The 14,516-nt window shown below is 39.3% G+C and overlaps 1 protein-coding gene across 4 annotated transcripts in view; it reads right to left on the minus strand.

The window, feature by feature from the left end:
- Positions 1-14,516, minus strand: part of znf800a (zinc finger protein 800a) — a 116,269-nt gene that overhangs the window by 24,105 nt on the left and 77,648 nt on the right. For all 4 annotated transcript variants that reach the window (XM_087997428.1, XM_043709124.2, XM_043709125.2 and 1 more), the window contains 3 exons: positions 5,235-5,349; positions 3,904-3,999; positions 2,387-2,530 (listed from right to left, as the gene is read on the minus strand). In XM_087997428.1, coding sequence (XP_087853554.1) covers positions 2,387-2,530; positions 3,904-3,999; positions 5,235-5,349 — 355 coding nt within the window. The remainder of the gene's footprint in view (positions 1-2,386; positions 2,531-3,903; positions 4,000-5,234; positions 5,350-14,516) is intronic.

Raw genomic sequence — 14,516 nt, forward strand, 5'->3', positions numbered from 1 at the left:
TTTTAAAATAACATACTGCTGGAAAAAAATGTAAGATTCATCCCAAATTTACGCAATTTAATTTTAGCAAGCTTTGAAGAAAAATCTTCAAAAGAAACAACTAGGAGCCATTGATCTGTCAGGAAAAACAAGAATCCATACAGTAAGCAGATTCTTCTTTAAATAAAGACTCTAACAAGTGAGACACTGAACATGAAAAGGCTGCAACAGACAACACTAATTAGCAGCTGATTGAGTCCTGTTACTGAGAATCGTAAAGCACATGGCAGGCTGTTGGAGTAACAGCTATAAAATCCCACGAAACAACAGAAATACAATTCAACTCCAACTGCTGTCCCTTGACACGTTCTTCAGTCAAGGGACAGCCCGTATGCAAAACTGCCAGATCCGATAAAGTTACAATGTGTTTAACAACTTACTATAAACCACAAGGTATACTCAATCAAGAACACTTATTACCACTTTCTTAATTACCACATTTCAAAGAAAGTGAAAGCAGCCCAGAACATCAGAGTATCTGAAAATTACAGTTTCTGAGTAGCCCATGTAGAATTATCATGGCCAATATATTAAGTTGTGCTGTTCCTGAAATACTTTGCACATGTAGCAGCAATCCCTAATCAACTCACATGATATAGGCACCAGTAATATACAGTAATGGTTTTGACATTGTATTACCATCAGATTTCCACGCAGCTGCTCACAACACACATGGTGTGCTGTTTTAAAATAACAACGGCACAAGGTATTCCTAATAAAATAGGGCAGAAATAGACAGCCCTTGGAACTGGGCGCATTTCAGAGGTTTATAGATTATTGGCTGGAATGGATGGGTTGTCTCAAGTGGGAAAGTATCTGCTGGTGTTTAGAAACAATGAGCTGACTTGACTGAAGCATACAAGATCTGGATGGGTCGTGAAGATAAGAGACGAAGAGCATGTATCCTTCTGAAAAGGAAAATCTAGAACCAGGAGTTACTGTTTAAGCTGAAAGGGTCACCTATTTGAAACAGATGAGGAACTTTTTTGTTCATATATCTCAAGAAAATTTAGTACCCTGGAAAGGTAATAGCACAGTTTTTAATATTTTTGAAGTAGCTATGGATAGATTCTTGGTAAGCAAGGGTTAAAGGATTATTGGGGTGGATCACATTGCTACCATTTTGGTAGCAAAAATAAGGCGGCAGAATCTGAATGGCTATAAATTGAGAGAGGGGAATGTGTAATGACATCTGGGCCTCCACATAATCCAGTCACTTGAAGCCTTTTCATCACAACATGTTGAGATTATTATTCACCCCAAATTTGTTATATTATTTTGCATACACACTCCACATGGCTTTAGTTAATTTGGGAGGTAAGGATTCAAGTCCTTTATGCCAAACACCAGGGGCAGGGCAGGTGGTGGCTTGGGTATAGGAACATTAAAGTGCGCTAGAATAAATTAAAACCCATTAGCACTGCATTATAGAAAACAGTTTTAAGCTTCATTTTTTCTAATAGTTTATTGATATCAACACATTTATAGCCTTGTCACTAGGCATATTTAGCACGCTTCCACTGAGATGGTATAAATAGATCACCACAATGGTCTTTCAACTTTAGAATCTTGGTTCAGACCAAGACCAAACTAAAGGAATAAATATCCACTGGCTGTCACAATCCAAAATCTAATCGTTTGTGCTGCTTAAATTCAATGTTCAATGTTCAGTCTGCAAAGGCACACAGCAAGATAATGTTAATTTGAAATGTCACAGAAAGAAGATAAAGTTGAAGCTAAAGAATTGCTTGTAGGAAAAATGGAAAACATGACAACACTTCCAACAGTATATTGCTCCCTTGGTATTGCACTAGAGTGTCGACAGAGGATGGACTTGAACCTAAATGTGCTGCTTCAGTGGCAAGTGTGCTGCCGAATGAGGTCCTTCCTTTCCTTTCATGGAGATAGTAAAGAGGGTGGATTGGGGGTACAGACTGACAAAGAGGCTGGATCAGCGAGTGAGGGTGGGGGTGATCAGCACTCAGGCATTTGGCAAAGGCAAGCTACCAAATCTCAAACACTAAAACATTAATCTGGCCACTGCTTAGCATGTAGCATTAGGAATCTTTAGTAAAAAGTGAGGATTTCTCTGGCCAGTCACCATCCACAGGACATCGGATTTAACAGCCGAACTAAAGTTAAAACTCTAGGTCTTAAAGTCGACAACAGGATTCATCATCAGCAAGCCCAGATCCATGCTGGTTTTCAGGCACAGCCAGGGACAAAAGGAATAAGTACAAGAGAACAGAAGTGTGAAGAGTTACTGGGTTTGAAACTAGGCACTTCAAGCTCTTTGCAATAATAAGCAAATCATGTCTCTGGGACAAAGGAATAATTAGAAACTTACGTTCATCCATCTTTAGGCTTGGGAAGCAGTAGAACTCCTTATGTGTAATAAGGTTGGGCAATCCTCGGAATAGACTTCGACACAATTTGCATTCAAAGATGGTGTCTACCTCTTTCAGCAAAATATGTTTTAGTTGTGTGGTTCCTGCGTGCATAACATATCACACATATTCAATACACAAGTCCCAAATAAAGGTTATTCTAATTAGATATTCGTGATCACAGTTATTCATTTCTTCCTACAATTTTGTCAAAACTCTGCACGAATTAAAACAAATTTGCAGCCGACTTGAATTAGTTATGGTATTAAAAAACACAAAATTAAACACTGCATAGAATACAGGTAAGGCAGTCAAAATGTAAAATAAAATGGGGTTTTCACTGCATTGGCTTAGATGATATCAGCTTGCAATAAAATATTATCTTCTTAAAATAACTATAAACATTTAAAATAAGTCTATGTGCGTAGGGAGACTATGAGCAGTGAAGGAAGTGATACAAATAAAAGTAAGCATTCAACTACGTGGCATTGCACACAGTGTTAATTTTCAAGGTCTATTCATGTCACAGGGAATAACAGGACCTCAAATACACAAGGTCCTACAAGAGTAATGCTGCAATCGATCTTGCCATTCTTGCTTTTAGGGGAGACAGCGCTAATAAAAAAAGGTTCAAAATTGTGTAATCCCTATTCACCAATCGTCACAGCCTTCTGGGTGTTAAATGCTAGACAATCACCCCTGAGAATGTATGTTAGAAACTCAAAGCTGCAAATTTGGTGTTTTTGATAGTGCTTATCAAAAGCTTGTTATGTTGAGCTGACCAGATCTCTGCAATTATTCAAACCTGAAATATGGTAGAATGATAAAGTTTTTTTTCTCCATGTCCATGCTTAAAAAAGGACTGGCTTCATTTTACAAAAGTGCCATAATAACCATTTTCTTTTTAAATGCAGTTTATTAGATACTCTTATCAGTCTGTACTGAACATGGTCTTAAGCTTTTCCCATTTTGAATTATAGATCACACCATACAGATATTGAAAGAGCAGAATGTAAACATCATTCGAAGTCCTGTTGTCAAGAAATGATATTTAATTCATGCAGTCACCATTCCCATAAATACAAATTGCAAATAATGAGAAAGTGACAGAATTAGGAATGAAATACACCTTTTGAGTCGTTATGGTAACTAAATTTGTCAGTTCTTATATTAAGATAAGAAAACCTCGAGATATCTCAATTACACAGAATGCAAAAAGATCTGTAATTTGCTTGATTAAAAAGGTATTCCAAAAGGAGTAGTCATTGCAATTACAATATCACTCACTGGAATGTGATCAATTCTATCTGACTTCACTTATTCTTTGTTTTAACACCATTAAAGAAAATAGGCAAAATTATTTTCTTCAATTAAATTTTTAATAGCTTTGTCATATCAGTCAATTATGCAAGTCCAGACTCATTATACTCTGCGGTATAATTTTCACAAGAGCTCTCAGTGAACTGTAACTCTGTACCTGTCCGAAAACACTCAATGATTTGCTGAATTCCTGATTTCGAAGTTGGAAGTTGTTGCTGCAATAGAGGTGGGTCTCCTGGCTCCTGAATGTACGCTGTAAAGTTAATACAAAATAAAAAAGGGCAAAGTGACACTGGGACAAATGAAATTGGTTGTCATGTATTGAATATGGCACATGGGATCAAATCTACCTCACAGCAAAAATAAAACTACACTAATCAATATATAGTATAGTATGTAGCAAACTTGTTCATGCATTTATTCAAAATTCCTTTGTCCATGTTTATTAAAAGCTGTTTGTACCAGATTTCTTCCTTTCGTTAAACAGGTAGAAGAACTTGCTGCAAACCTGATATCACATTTACACGGTTGTTTATCACGGAGCACAATTACACCCAAGTAATTGTTCAACTTTAAATGCACAAAGATTACGAAAATAGCACAAGGCTAATTAGATAACCCACAGTGCTGTACGCAGTAAATTTGAAACCATGCTGCTTCATAATGACAGCAATGTAATACGATGCAACGCAAAATGCTGCACATTGCAGCTAGAGTGAAACATTTCAAGCTGAACTGTTTCTTTAAGGCCATAAAATATATAAACGCTGTCAGTACACTCAGCTGGAGGCCAACTAGAGAAAATTGCTATTTGCTTATGGAAAGTGCAAATTGTTAAGTGCTTAGAAATTTCTACCTCCAACTCAAGATGACCACAGAGAGTGAAAGGACTGAATTTTGAATTCTTTAAGCACTCACATCGGTGGTATTTAAGATATTTCTACTAGTGAATAATACACTTCTGCTTGTTATCAGATGTGCCTCTCTTGCTCATGCGAAGGTGTTTAATTTTAAATGGAAGCAAACAATTTGTATCAAATAAACAATAACCCAGCAAGCTGTTGTAATAAAAGCAGCAAATGCTGGATGGAGAACAGAACAAGAAAGCAATACAGATGAAGAGGAAGCATTGTAATATTTGGACACAGCAGCGGATCTAAACTACTTCTGCAGTTAATGCAAATGACATAAAACAAGAAAGGAAAAGCATTTGGGTCAGTCTCTCTCACAGCAGTGCCATTGCTAGTCATCAATGGCAAAGACAGGACTGCACTACATGCCCTGGAACTATGTCCTAGATGGGTCTCCACCAGGATGGACATCGGTACATCATGAATTTCATGCTGAACTGCTGCCAGTTTCTGCAGCACATTAGAAAGGCAGGAAGAACAGCATAACTTGGATGATACTAAACATGGAGTACATAGCAATCTGCATTAGTTCTTTAAACAAATTGCAAAGCTGCAAAGTGAAGACATTTCAACGTACCTGGTTCACAGCAGCCATGGTGGTGGTGGTCTGTCTGGCAACACTTGTCCCTCAGCAGCGCCTTTTGAATTCGTGGCCTACTTTCTTCCAAGTCAGTTTCATTCCGACTATTATACTAGACAGACACAAAAGGTGAACAAACATTGCAAACCATGACTTTTTTTTCCCCCTCGCCCACATCTAGATATTCTAACACATTGCATTATTGTTCAAATTTGACACTGCCCAAAGTTCTGACTTTGGGAAAAGAAAGTTTTGGTTGACCCAAGTCACCAAGTAAGTAAACAAATGTTCAGCTGTGGAATTAAAACTGAACAATACCCTTTAAAAAAAGGGAAGAAATGAACCACAGGGCAGTCAAGGTGTATTTACTTCCTACAAGTGAGTTGTGATGGTATGAAATTTACGCTTGGAACAGTGGAAGATGCAGATTCAGCAGTAACTTATAAAAGGGGCTTACATAAGAACACAGGAGCTAGCAAGTTAGAACTAACGAAGTGAAAATGATAGACTTGGTAGACGAACATAAATTAATTCATACTGCTCTCATTTCCCAGATAATTAACCACATGGTCCACCATCTCAATTGTTCATCACGTTTTCAACTGGTGTTGAACAAACAAGAGAAAACAATAATTTAGATTTTGCTCCAAAATACAAAAGGTAGTCAAATGAAGGCATTTTATAACATTAGGAAGATGCACACAACAAAAGAATTTATATAAAAACTAGGGATTAGGACAGAAGTAGGCCATTTAGCCACTCAAGCCTGCATGCTATCCAACAAGATCATGGCTGATCTCATTGTGGTTTCAACTGCACATTCCCACTTACCCCTGATAACCTTAGGGTCCATTGTTAGTCAATCTACCCACAACCTCCTCTCTGACCTATCACCATTACCCCCATCTCCATCCACCTATCACTCTCTCAGCTACCTTCACCCCCAGCCCCACTCCCCTCCCGTTTATCTCACCACCTCCTCAGCTCACAGCCTCATTCCTGTCGAAGGGCATTTGCCCGAAACGTCAATTCTCCTGCTCCCCAGATGCTGCCTGACCCGTGTGCTTTTCCAGCGCCACACGCTCAACTCCAGCATCTGCGGTCCTCACTTTCGCCTAACAATCTACATAACTCAGTCCTAAGAATAATCAATGGCCTGGTGTTCACTGCTCTCAAGCAAAAGTGTTCCACAGGTGCATAACTTTCTAAGAGAAAAAGATTTCTCCTCAACGCCATCTTAAATGAAAAACCTCCTCAGTTTTTATAGGACAAAGCAACAGGAGTGGGCCATTCGGCCCTTCAAGCCTACTCCACCATTCAACAAGAATATGGTTGTTTTGTGGCCTAACTCCACTTGCCTGCCTTGGGCCCATATCCCTCGATACCCTTGCTTAATAAAACATTTGTTCATCTCCGATTTCAATTTAGAAATTGAATTATCATCAATTGATATTTGTTCAAGATACCTACAAACCTCCACTGTTCTTTGAGTGTCAAAGTGCTTTCTAGCATCTCTCCCGAATGGCCTGGCACTAATTCTTAGACATAGCCTCCAGCTCTAGAATCTTCAACAGCTGAAATAGTTTATCTTTGTCTACCCGGCTTTGCTTTGTTGATATTCTGAAGACCTTGATTAGATCACCCCTGAACTTTCTAAATTTGGGAGCATAAAGGCCTAATTTATATAATCTCTTCTCATTAACTAAACCCCTGAAGTCCAGGTATCATCCTTGTAAGTGTGTGTCGAACTCCCTCCAGGAATAAAACATTCTTCCTAAGATGTGATGCCCAGGTCTGCTAACAGTCGTCTAAGTGGTGTCAAACTAGGGTTTTGTATAAATGCATCATAATATCAGCATCACTGTACTTCAGCCCTTTAGATATTAAGGCCAGAGTTCCGTTAGCTTTCTTGACTATTTTCTGCACCTGTTCATAGCATTTTAAAAAGTCACTTGAATCAGGAATGCAATGGAGGAAACTAGGAAACAGATATGCAAGAAAAAATAAGAGTAATAGATGCAAGAACTTTCTGCAGAATAAAATGCAGGCAGGAGTTTGGATGAGTTAATAGATTCATAGAATCCCTACAGTGTGGAAACAGGCCATTTGGCCCAACAACAACCCTCTGAAGAGTAACCCACTCAGACCCATTCCCCTACCCTATTACTCCCTATTTACTCCTAACTAATGCACCTAACCTACATATCCCTGAACACAAGGGGCAATTTAGCATGGGCTATTCACCTGACCTACACATCTTTAGACTGTGGGAGGAAACCCACGCAGACACAGGAAGAATGTACAAACTCCACACAGTCCCCCACAGCTGGAATTGAACACAAGTGCCTGGTGCTGTGAGGCGACAGTTTGAATTATTTGTATTTGTAATAAACTGGTTATTATTTGTTACTTAAAGAAACATGACTAAATTGTTTCTAATATTAAACTATATACAATGTAAAACCTATACAATATTACCACTCTGGTTGAACTTAAATTTTGGGACCAGTGGAAGAACGGAACATCCCTCCAACCCTGACAGTAACAACATGGAAGTGGAATTTAAGATCATTGCAGCAACACCTTTTGTGGAGTGTTATCTCAGCTCAGGTGAATGGGAAGGCAAGTGCTTGTGATCTGGTTTAACTCGAGGTTGGCAGATGGATGTAACTGTTGGCAATGATACATATTGACAGCAGGAAACACAGATGCCTGGGTTTCATAGAGTTTTACAGCACGGAAACATACCCTTTGGTTCAACCCATCCATGCCGAGCAGATACCCCAACCCAATCCAGCCCCATTTGCCAGCACTTGGCCCACATCCCTCCAAACCCTTCCTACTCATATACCCATCCAGATGCCTTTTAAATGCTGTAATTGTATCAACCTCCACCACTTCCTCTGGCAGCTCATTCCATACACATGACCAGCCTCTGCGTGATAAAGTTGCCCCTAAGGTCTCTTTTATATCTTTCCCCTCTCACCCTGAACCTATGCCCTCTAGTTCTGGATTCCCCTACCCCAGGGAAAAGACCTTGCCTGCTTATCCTATCCATGCCCCTCACTGGAGGGGCATGAAGCTCATTCAAAACTGACAATATAGCCCCAACCGAAGGGGAGTTAGTGAAGGCAGCGAAAGAGCTTGAGTTGGATGTCATCAGTGGAAGTCAATCCTCTTTCTTTGAATGATGTGACTAAAAGACATGGTGGCCCTTCATAGAACCTTGGGGTCTCCAGAGATAACAATGTGCTCACGTGGAAGAGATACTATTTGTTATGCTCTCATTTCATTGGATAGTTAAATATGAAACCGTGAGCTCTTTTAATCCCTGGTTTCTGCCAGCCAATTTTCTACCAATGCTAATATGTCACGTCCTACACGATGAGCTTTTATTTTCCTCAAAAAAAAAACCTTTGGTGTGGCACCTTATTAAAGGCCTTCTGTAAATGTATTGGTTCATGGTGTCTGAAAATAAAAAAAGAGAAACTGTTTCCTGGTGCCTCTTACACGCTGGACTACCACAGCATTTCTGGCAGCACACCAGACGGGTGACCTAACACATAACCATCAACAGATTTATTTTTATTTATTTAAGGCACGTGGACATCACTGGCTAAGCCATCATTTATTCCTCATCCCTAATTGTCTTTGAGAAGGTGGTGGTGAGCTGTTTTGGTTTTCCACAGTGAAATATAATAGTCTAGTGGTTCCAACAGATAAGCTTTTGGCTCCTGATCAGGCAACTGCAATCAGGGATTGCCATGACTATTAATCCTGCCCCGTGTCAGAACTGCCAGTCCCCACTCTGGCTGCCAGAAAGTAACAGCTTTAGCTAACCTCCTCCCCCCACTCCAGGCACTACTCCAAGTAACAAATCCACGATCCCAGATTACGTTCCTTAATGGGTTGCAGGCAAAGTCTACCAACTGGAACGCAAGGAGCTGATCTCAAGTACTGTGCCATGGAATGAGATGAAAATAATCAGCTATTTTGAAGCCTCAAAGGTTCAGAATAGGCTTTGAAAGCTATATTAAAACGTAGTTTGAACATAAAGACAAAATTATTTTAATGCGACAAAATATCTCAAGCTATTCACTTTCGGTAAAGGCAAGGAATGTCTTTACAGATGGTTTACTACAGATAGCGGAGACAAATCTTGGCTACTTTACTCATCCTCACTCAAGTTACAACTTCCAGCAATTGTATCCTCAGAGTGACACATTGCATCCACAGTCCATCCCGAGCCTGCACTAACGGGAAAAATTTGATGTAATGTTATTTTCTTAAGCCTCTCTGATTTTGATGGCATATCCGCCCTTATAAAGGTCCCTACCTCCCTAACAGAAATTTTGATCGTGCATCTGTGATCAATTTCTATAACCTTTTCAAAGGTTTTAATGGGGTAAGGTGACAGTGGCAATGTAGGTTACAAGAACTCTTCACACAAAAGTAAAGCAAGAACATCACTGCAGTAAATGTCAGATGGTAGGGCATGAATGAAGAGGGGCTTAATTGTTATCAATTTGCAAGGTATTTTAAAAACACTGCACATAAATCAAGAAAACTATTCTACTGTGTCTCCATTTAACCCCGCATTTGGTTTTACTATTCTGATCCCAGCTGCTGATATTACTGTACAGGTCAGTTCCCAGAACAAAGTCTGGTTTCATATCGTATATGTCTTTTTTTTGTGTGTATTTAACATGGCAGCTAGTCACATATCTTCACAGGATGATGCAGGTTTTCTTCAAAATCATACGTTTTGTACACAAACTCAGAAATTAACTGAAATATCAAGTTATCTAAATGTAAAGCACAGCTGGACAGATCTTGCAGGCAAGTTTCAACATGTTTCTTGACACTCCGCATTACAGGTATTCAAATCCAGAGAAATTACTTCTCTTATCAAATCTGCAAGTGCTACTTAACGGATTCTCCCTGAAAACTGTGGAGCCTTCTCACATGACAACCCACTAAACTGAAAGCTTACACTTTCTCAGCAGATGCAGCTTTCTAACCAAACACATCAGGTTTGGAAGCTGCACAAACCAAACCTTACTACTGACGTAACTGTGCTTTCACCGTACAACTCTGGAAAAACTCCTTTCTAGAAGAGAAACTCCATTTGCTTTTGATCAGGTCAGCTCTCCTCTAAATTGCCCTGAACACACACAATCTCTGGATCTTCTAAGCTGAAGTCAATCCTTGATTACTTTGAATTGAAAACAGACTACTGGTCTTTGAATGTATACCCCTTCCTGTTGTAAATCCCTTAGTATAAATATCGTATTCTATTAACACTTTGTGGGGTCAGTCACCTATTCTCAGATACATATTGGATTAGGCCACTGTTCCAGAATGACGATCTGACCCAGTTTTTCTTTCAAACAAAACCCTTCAAAGTAACCAATATACACATGCCACTATTTTGAAATCTCTACTCTAGAAATGATACTTATAAATTATGTCATGTCCCCAGCTGATGTTATTACAGGACAAGTCAGATCCATGATTGATATCCGGCTTAATAGATACTATTTGGTTTTGTCAAGGTGGTCCATTACTGAGTTAGAAGCAGACCATTTTGCAAATTTTGTTCTAGAACAGCAAAACAAATTTATTAAGCAAAATAAATGAAAACAAAATAGAATAAACCAACCTCTTAACCTATAATACAAAAATGTAGTATAAATCATCCCATTAAACCAATTAAATAATTAACAACTAAACAAATTAAAATAACATCTCTTGTAAACAAAAATTCAGCAGCAGCCCTTCTACCATATTCACACCAGAATTCCTTTCCCAAACACATTAGGTTTAAAATAACTGACTTGACCTTCTAAACTCAAAGTCAATAGCTTCATCTTGGAGTCAACATAAATTTGGTCTTAAATATACATTTGATTTGATTTATTATTGTCACATTCACTGAGATACAGTGAAAAGTCTTGTTTTGTGTGCTACCAAGACAAATCATACCTTACATAAGTACATCACTGTAAAAGAACAAAATGTCGAATATTGGGTTACAGTTACAGAGAAGGTGCAGAGAAAGATCAACTTTAATATACAAGAGATCTATTCATAAGTCTGACAACAGTGGGGAAGAAACTGTTCCTGAATCTGGTTTTCAAACATTTGGATCTTCTGTCCAGTGGAGGAGGGTGGAAGAGAGTTTTACCAGGGTGGGAGGAGTGTTTGATTATGTTGGCTGCTTTCTTAAGACAGCAGGAAGCATTGGTGTGGTCAATGGAAGGCATTTTCCTCCCCTTCTCAGGAACACTGTCTTATGTGTGCAGTTATATACAAAGTCTTTATTGTAATGCCCTACTCAAAGTAAACAAACAAAAAAGGTCTCTCTAAGTTCTAGGTGCTTCAATTAAGTCTTTAAAAACCTATCAATTCATAAATTTCTAATAGAAACCTTTACGTACAATTGTCAACCTTGTTAGGTCATTAAATCCTGAAGTCATGTCAAAATAGCCCTCAAACAGTTAAATTGGGACATAAATGTTAATTTATAAACTTGAGACATCCAGAAAACCCATTTGTTAAGAACTCACAATTCCAAACTCAAACTCAAAATACATGGACAAAAATCAGACAATTTATATCACAGCTAAACATCTTTTATCACAGTTAGAAAGACAGGTGATGGAGTTAATGTAGAGAGCTAGCATTTTGTGTATAGTCCACAATGCCTATTCAAATTAGGAGCTAGGATCTCTCCCTCCTGCAGATTAATTTGCAAATGGAAGCCAAGTGCAAGAACTTGGAAGGAAGTCCTATTCTCTGGCCATCTTCTTTTGGATTATGAAACAGACGAAATAGCAGATGTAGGCCACTTGGCCTCTCAATTTTTTTTCTGCTGTGTAGGCCTCTAACATCTGTAAATGGCAGTGGCTTTCAGAAGTGTAAGCCAATGCATTGGGCAAGTCAAATCGGTGTGCCCACAGATCCTTGCCATCCAATAAGACTTTGGCTGATCTGTTTGTGTTTTGAATTTCACATTCCTTCCTTGCCCCATCAATTTCATTGACCAACAAAAATCTGTCTACCACTTCCTTAAAAATATTCAGTGACTGGCCTCCGGTGCTTACCAAAGCTGAGTTCCAAACTCTCATACAAATAAAAATAAATTTTAAAATAGCCAGCAAAATAAATCCTCATTTCGGTCCTAAAAGGACAACCCCAATTTTAAAACTGTTTCCCCGCCCCCCAAAGTTCTGACCTCAACAGCAAGAGTCCAACACTACATCTTTACAATCAAGTCACTCCTCACTCTTCTTAGCCCAGTCTGTTCAAAATATCCTCATACATCAACCCTCTAATTCCACATATCAATCCAGTTAACCTCCTCTGAAGTTTCATCAACACACCAATACCCTAAATAACTGAAAGAGAACATCCTTATGTTTTGGTTTCAATTCTTCTCGCAATAAAAGACAGCATTCTATTAGCCATCTTAATTACTTGCTGTACCTGCATACTAAATATTTGTGACTCATGCAGTTGGACACCTAGATCCCTCTGTAACTTGGAGCTCATAGCTCATCTACACTTAAATCATACACTGCTTCTATTGTTCTTCCAGCCAAAATGAATAACTTTGTCCATATTATACTCTATCTGCCAGAATTTTGTCCACGTATTCAACTCATTCTATAATCCAGAAAGTGACTTCAATAACTTCAAAATCTTTATGACAGATGTGAATTTGATTACCGTGCCTCATCTAAGTAATTGATATAAATTGTAAGAAATTGATGCCACAGCACAGACCCCTGCGAACCCCACCTGTCACATCTTGCCAGTCAGAAAAAAAAACTATTTATGCATACTCTGTTTTCTGACATCGAGCCAATCTTCTACCTGCTATAAGTCATTCTCGATATCGCGAGCTTTTATTTTCCAAAATAACCTGTGATGTAGCACCTTAAATGTCTTCTAGAAATGCCAGTGCATCCATCATAAACCTGAATGCTAATATTGATAATTTGCAAAATCTCTGACGGTTATGGCCCCAAGTGTTTGTAATGCACTCAAATTAATGATTTGGTACCGATATTGGTCCAGATCTTCCCAACAGAAACAAACAAACAAAGTCATTGCTACAACGCAGCCTGGCATGTGTCACAGGACCAAAGTCTCATTGCGCCAGCCACCTGGGACTTGCTTTACTTTCCATCTCCAATCCTCTGAAATGTCTACAATTTTGAGTGAGAGTCGTAGAGGTCAAAAGATTTACTTTGTATTACTCATTTCTTCAGGGTGTGTGAGCCGCGCGGGCTGAGTCAGCATTTGGTGCCAATTCCCCAAACGCATTCGAGATGGTGGCCTTTTTAAACCGTTCTAGCCCAGTGTGTGTTAAGCTCTGACTGACTTACTGAATAGTTACCCAAGAAAGGATAGAGGGATTAAAACCATCTCCAACAACCTCCCCCCAATGGCCTGACCCACTATCCTTAAACGGATTCACCACACCAAACCCCTTGGCCTGTCCAAACCCCCCTCCTTCAATTATTTATTGCCATCCCACACATCATCTCCATACCTGCCACCATACACCTTCACCACTCGTCCATCATGTTATTCCCTGATCTACTCATCCACCACCCAACCCTTTCGCCCTTTTGCCTTCACTGTCACTTCTCAAAACCTTTGGACCTCTGGAATAAGGCAGTTACTGCTGCATAAATAGCAGCGTGATTTGACCGCCAAAGTGGTTACTGTGCTGTGCCGAGCTGAAATACTCCCAGGCGTGCTTTATGCTTCCTCAGGGGGCAAACCAGAAGTTTGGGCAAGCAATGCGGAGCTCTGAAGCAGTTTATGCTTAAAAAGGAGTGAAGTGGCGAACACCATTCCTCAGAAAATATGGTCCCATCATTCCATTTAAAAATTTAAAAAAAGCAACAGGATGGTGCAGTGAGTTAGGATGAGACTTTTACTTCTGCATGTCTGCTAGAACTATGGCATTTTCTTTCTGATTTCAAAGGGTTCTAGATAGTCAGCCTCAATTCCCAGTCGCAGATCATCCAACAATGTAAAACTGTCACAAATGTGCCATTAATGGGCAATGCTCCCTGGAGCATCGGAGGCTGAGGGGTGACCATATAGAGGTTTACAAAATTATGATTATGAGGGACATGGATAGGGTAAATAGACAAAGTCTTTTCTCTGGGGTCGGGGAGTCCAGAACTAGAGGGCATAGGTTTAGGGTGAGAGGGGAAAGATATAAAAGAGACCTAAGGGGCAACTTTTTCCACAGAGGGT

Source organism: Chiloscyllium plagiosum, unplaced genomic scaffold (assembly GCF_037043375.1).
Source record: "Chiloscyllium plagiosum isolate Xiang-an unplaced genomic scaffold, Cpla_swu_hap1 HiC_scaffold_19, whole genome shotgun sequence".
Taxonomy (NCBI): Eukaryota; Metazoa; Chordata; class Chondrichthyes; order Orectolobiformes; family Hemiscylliidae; genus Chiloscyllium; species Chiloscyllium plagiosum.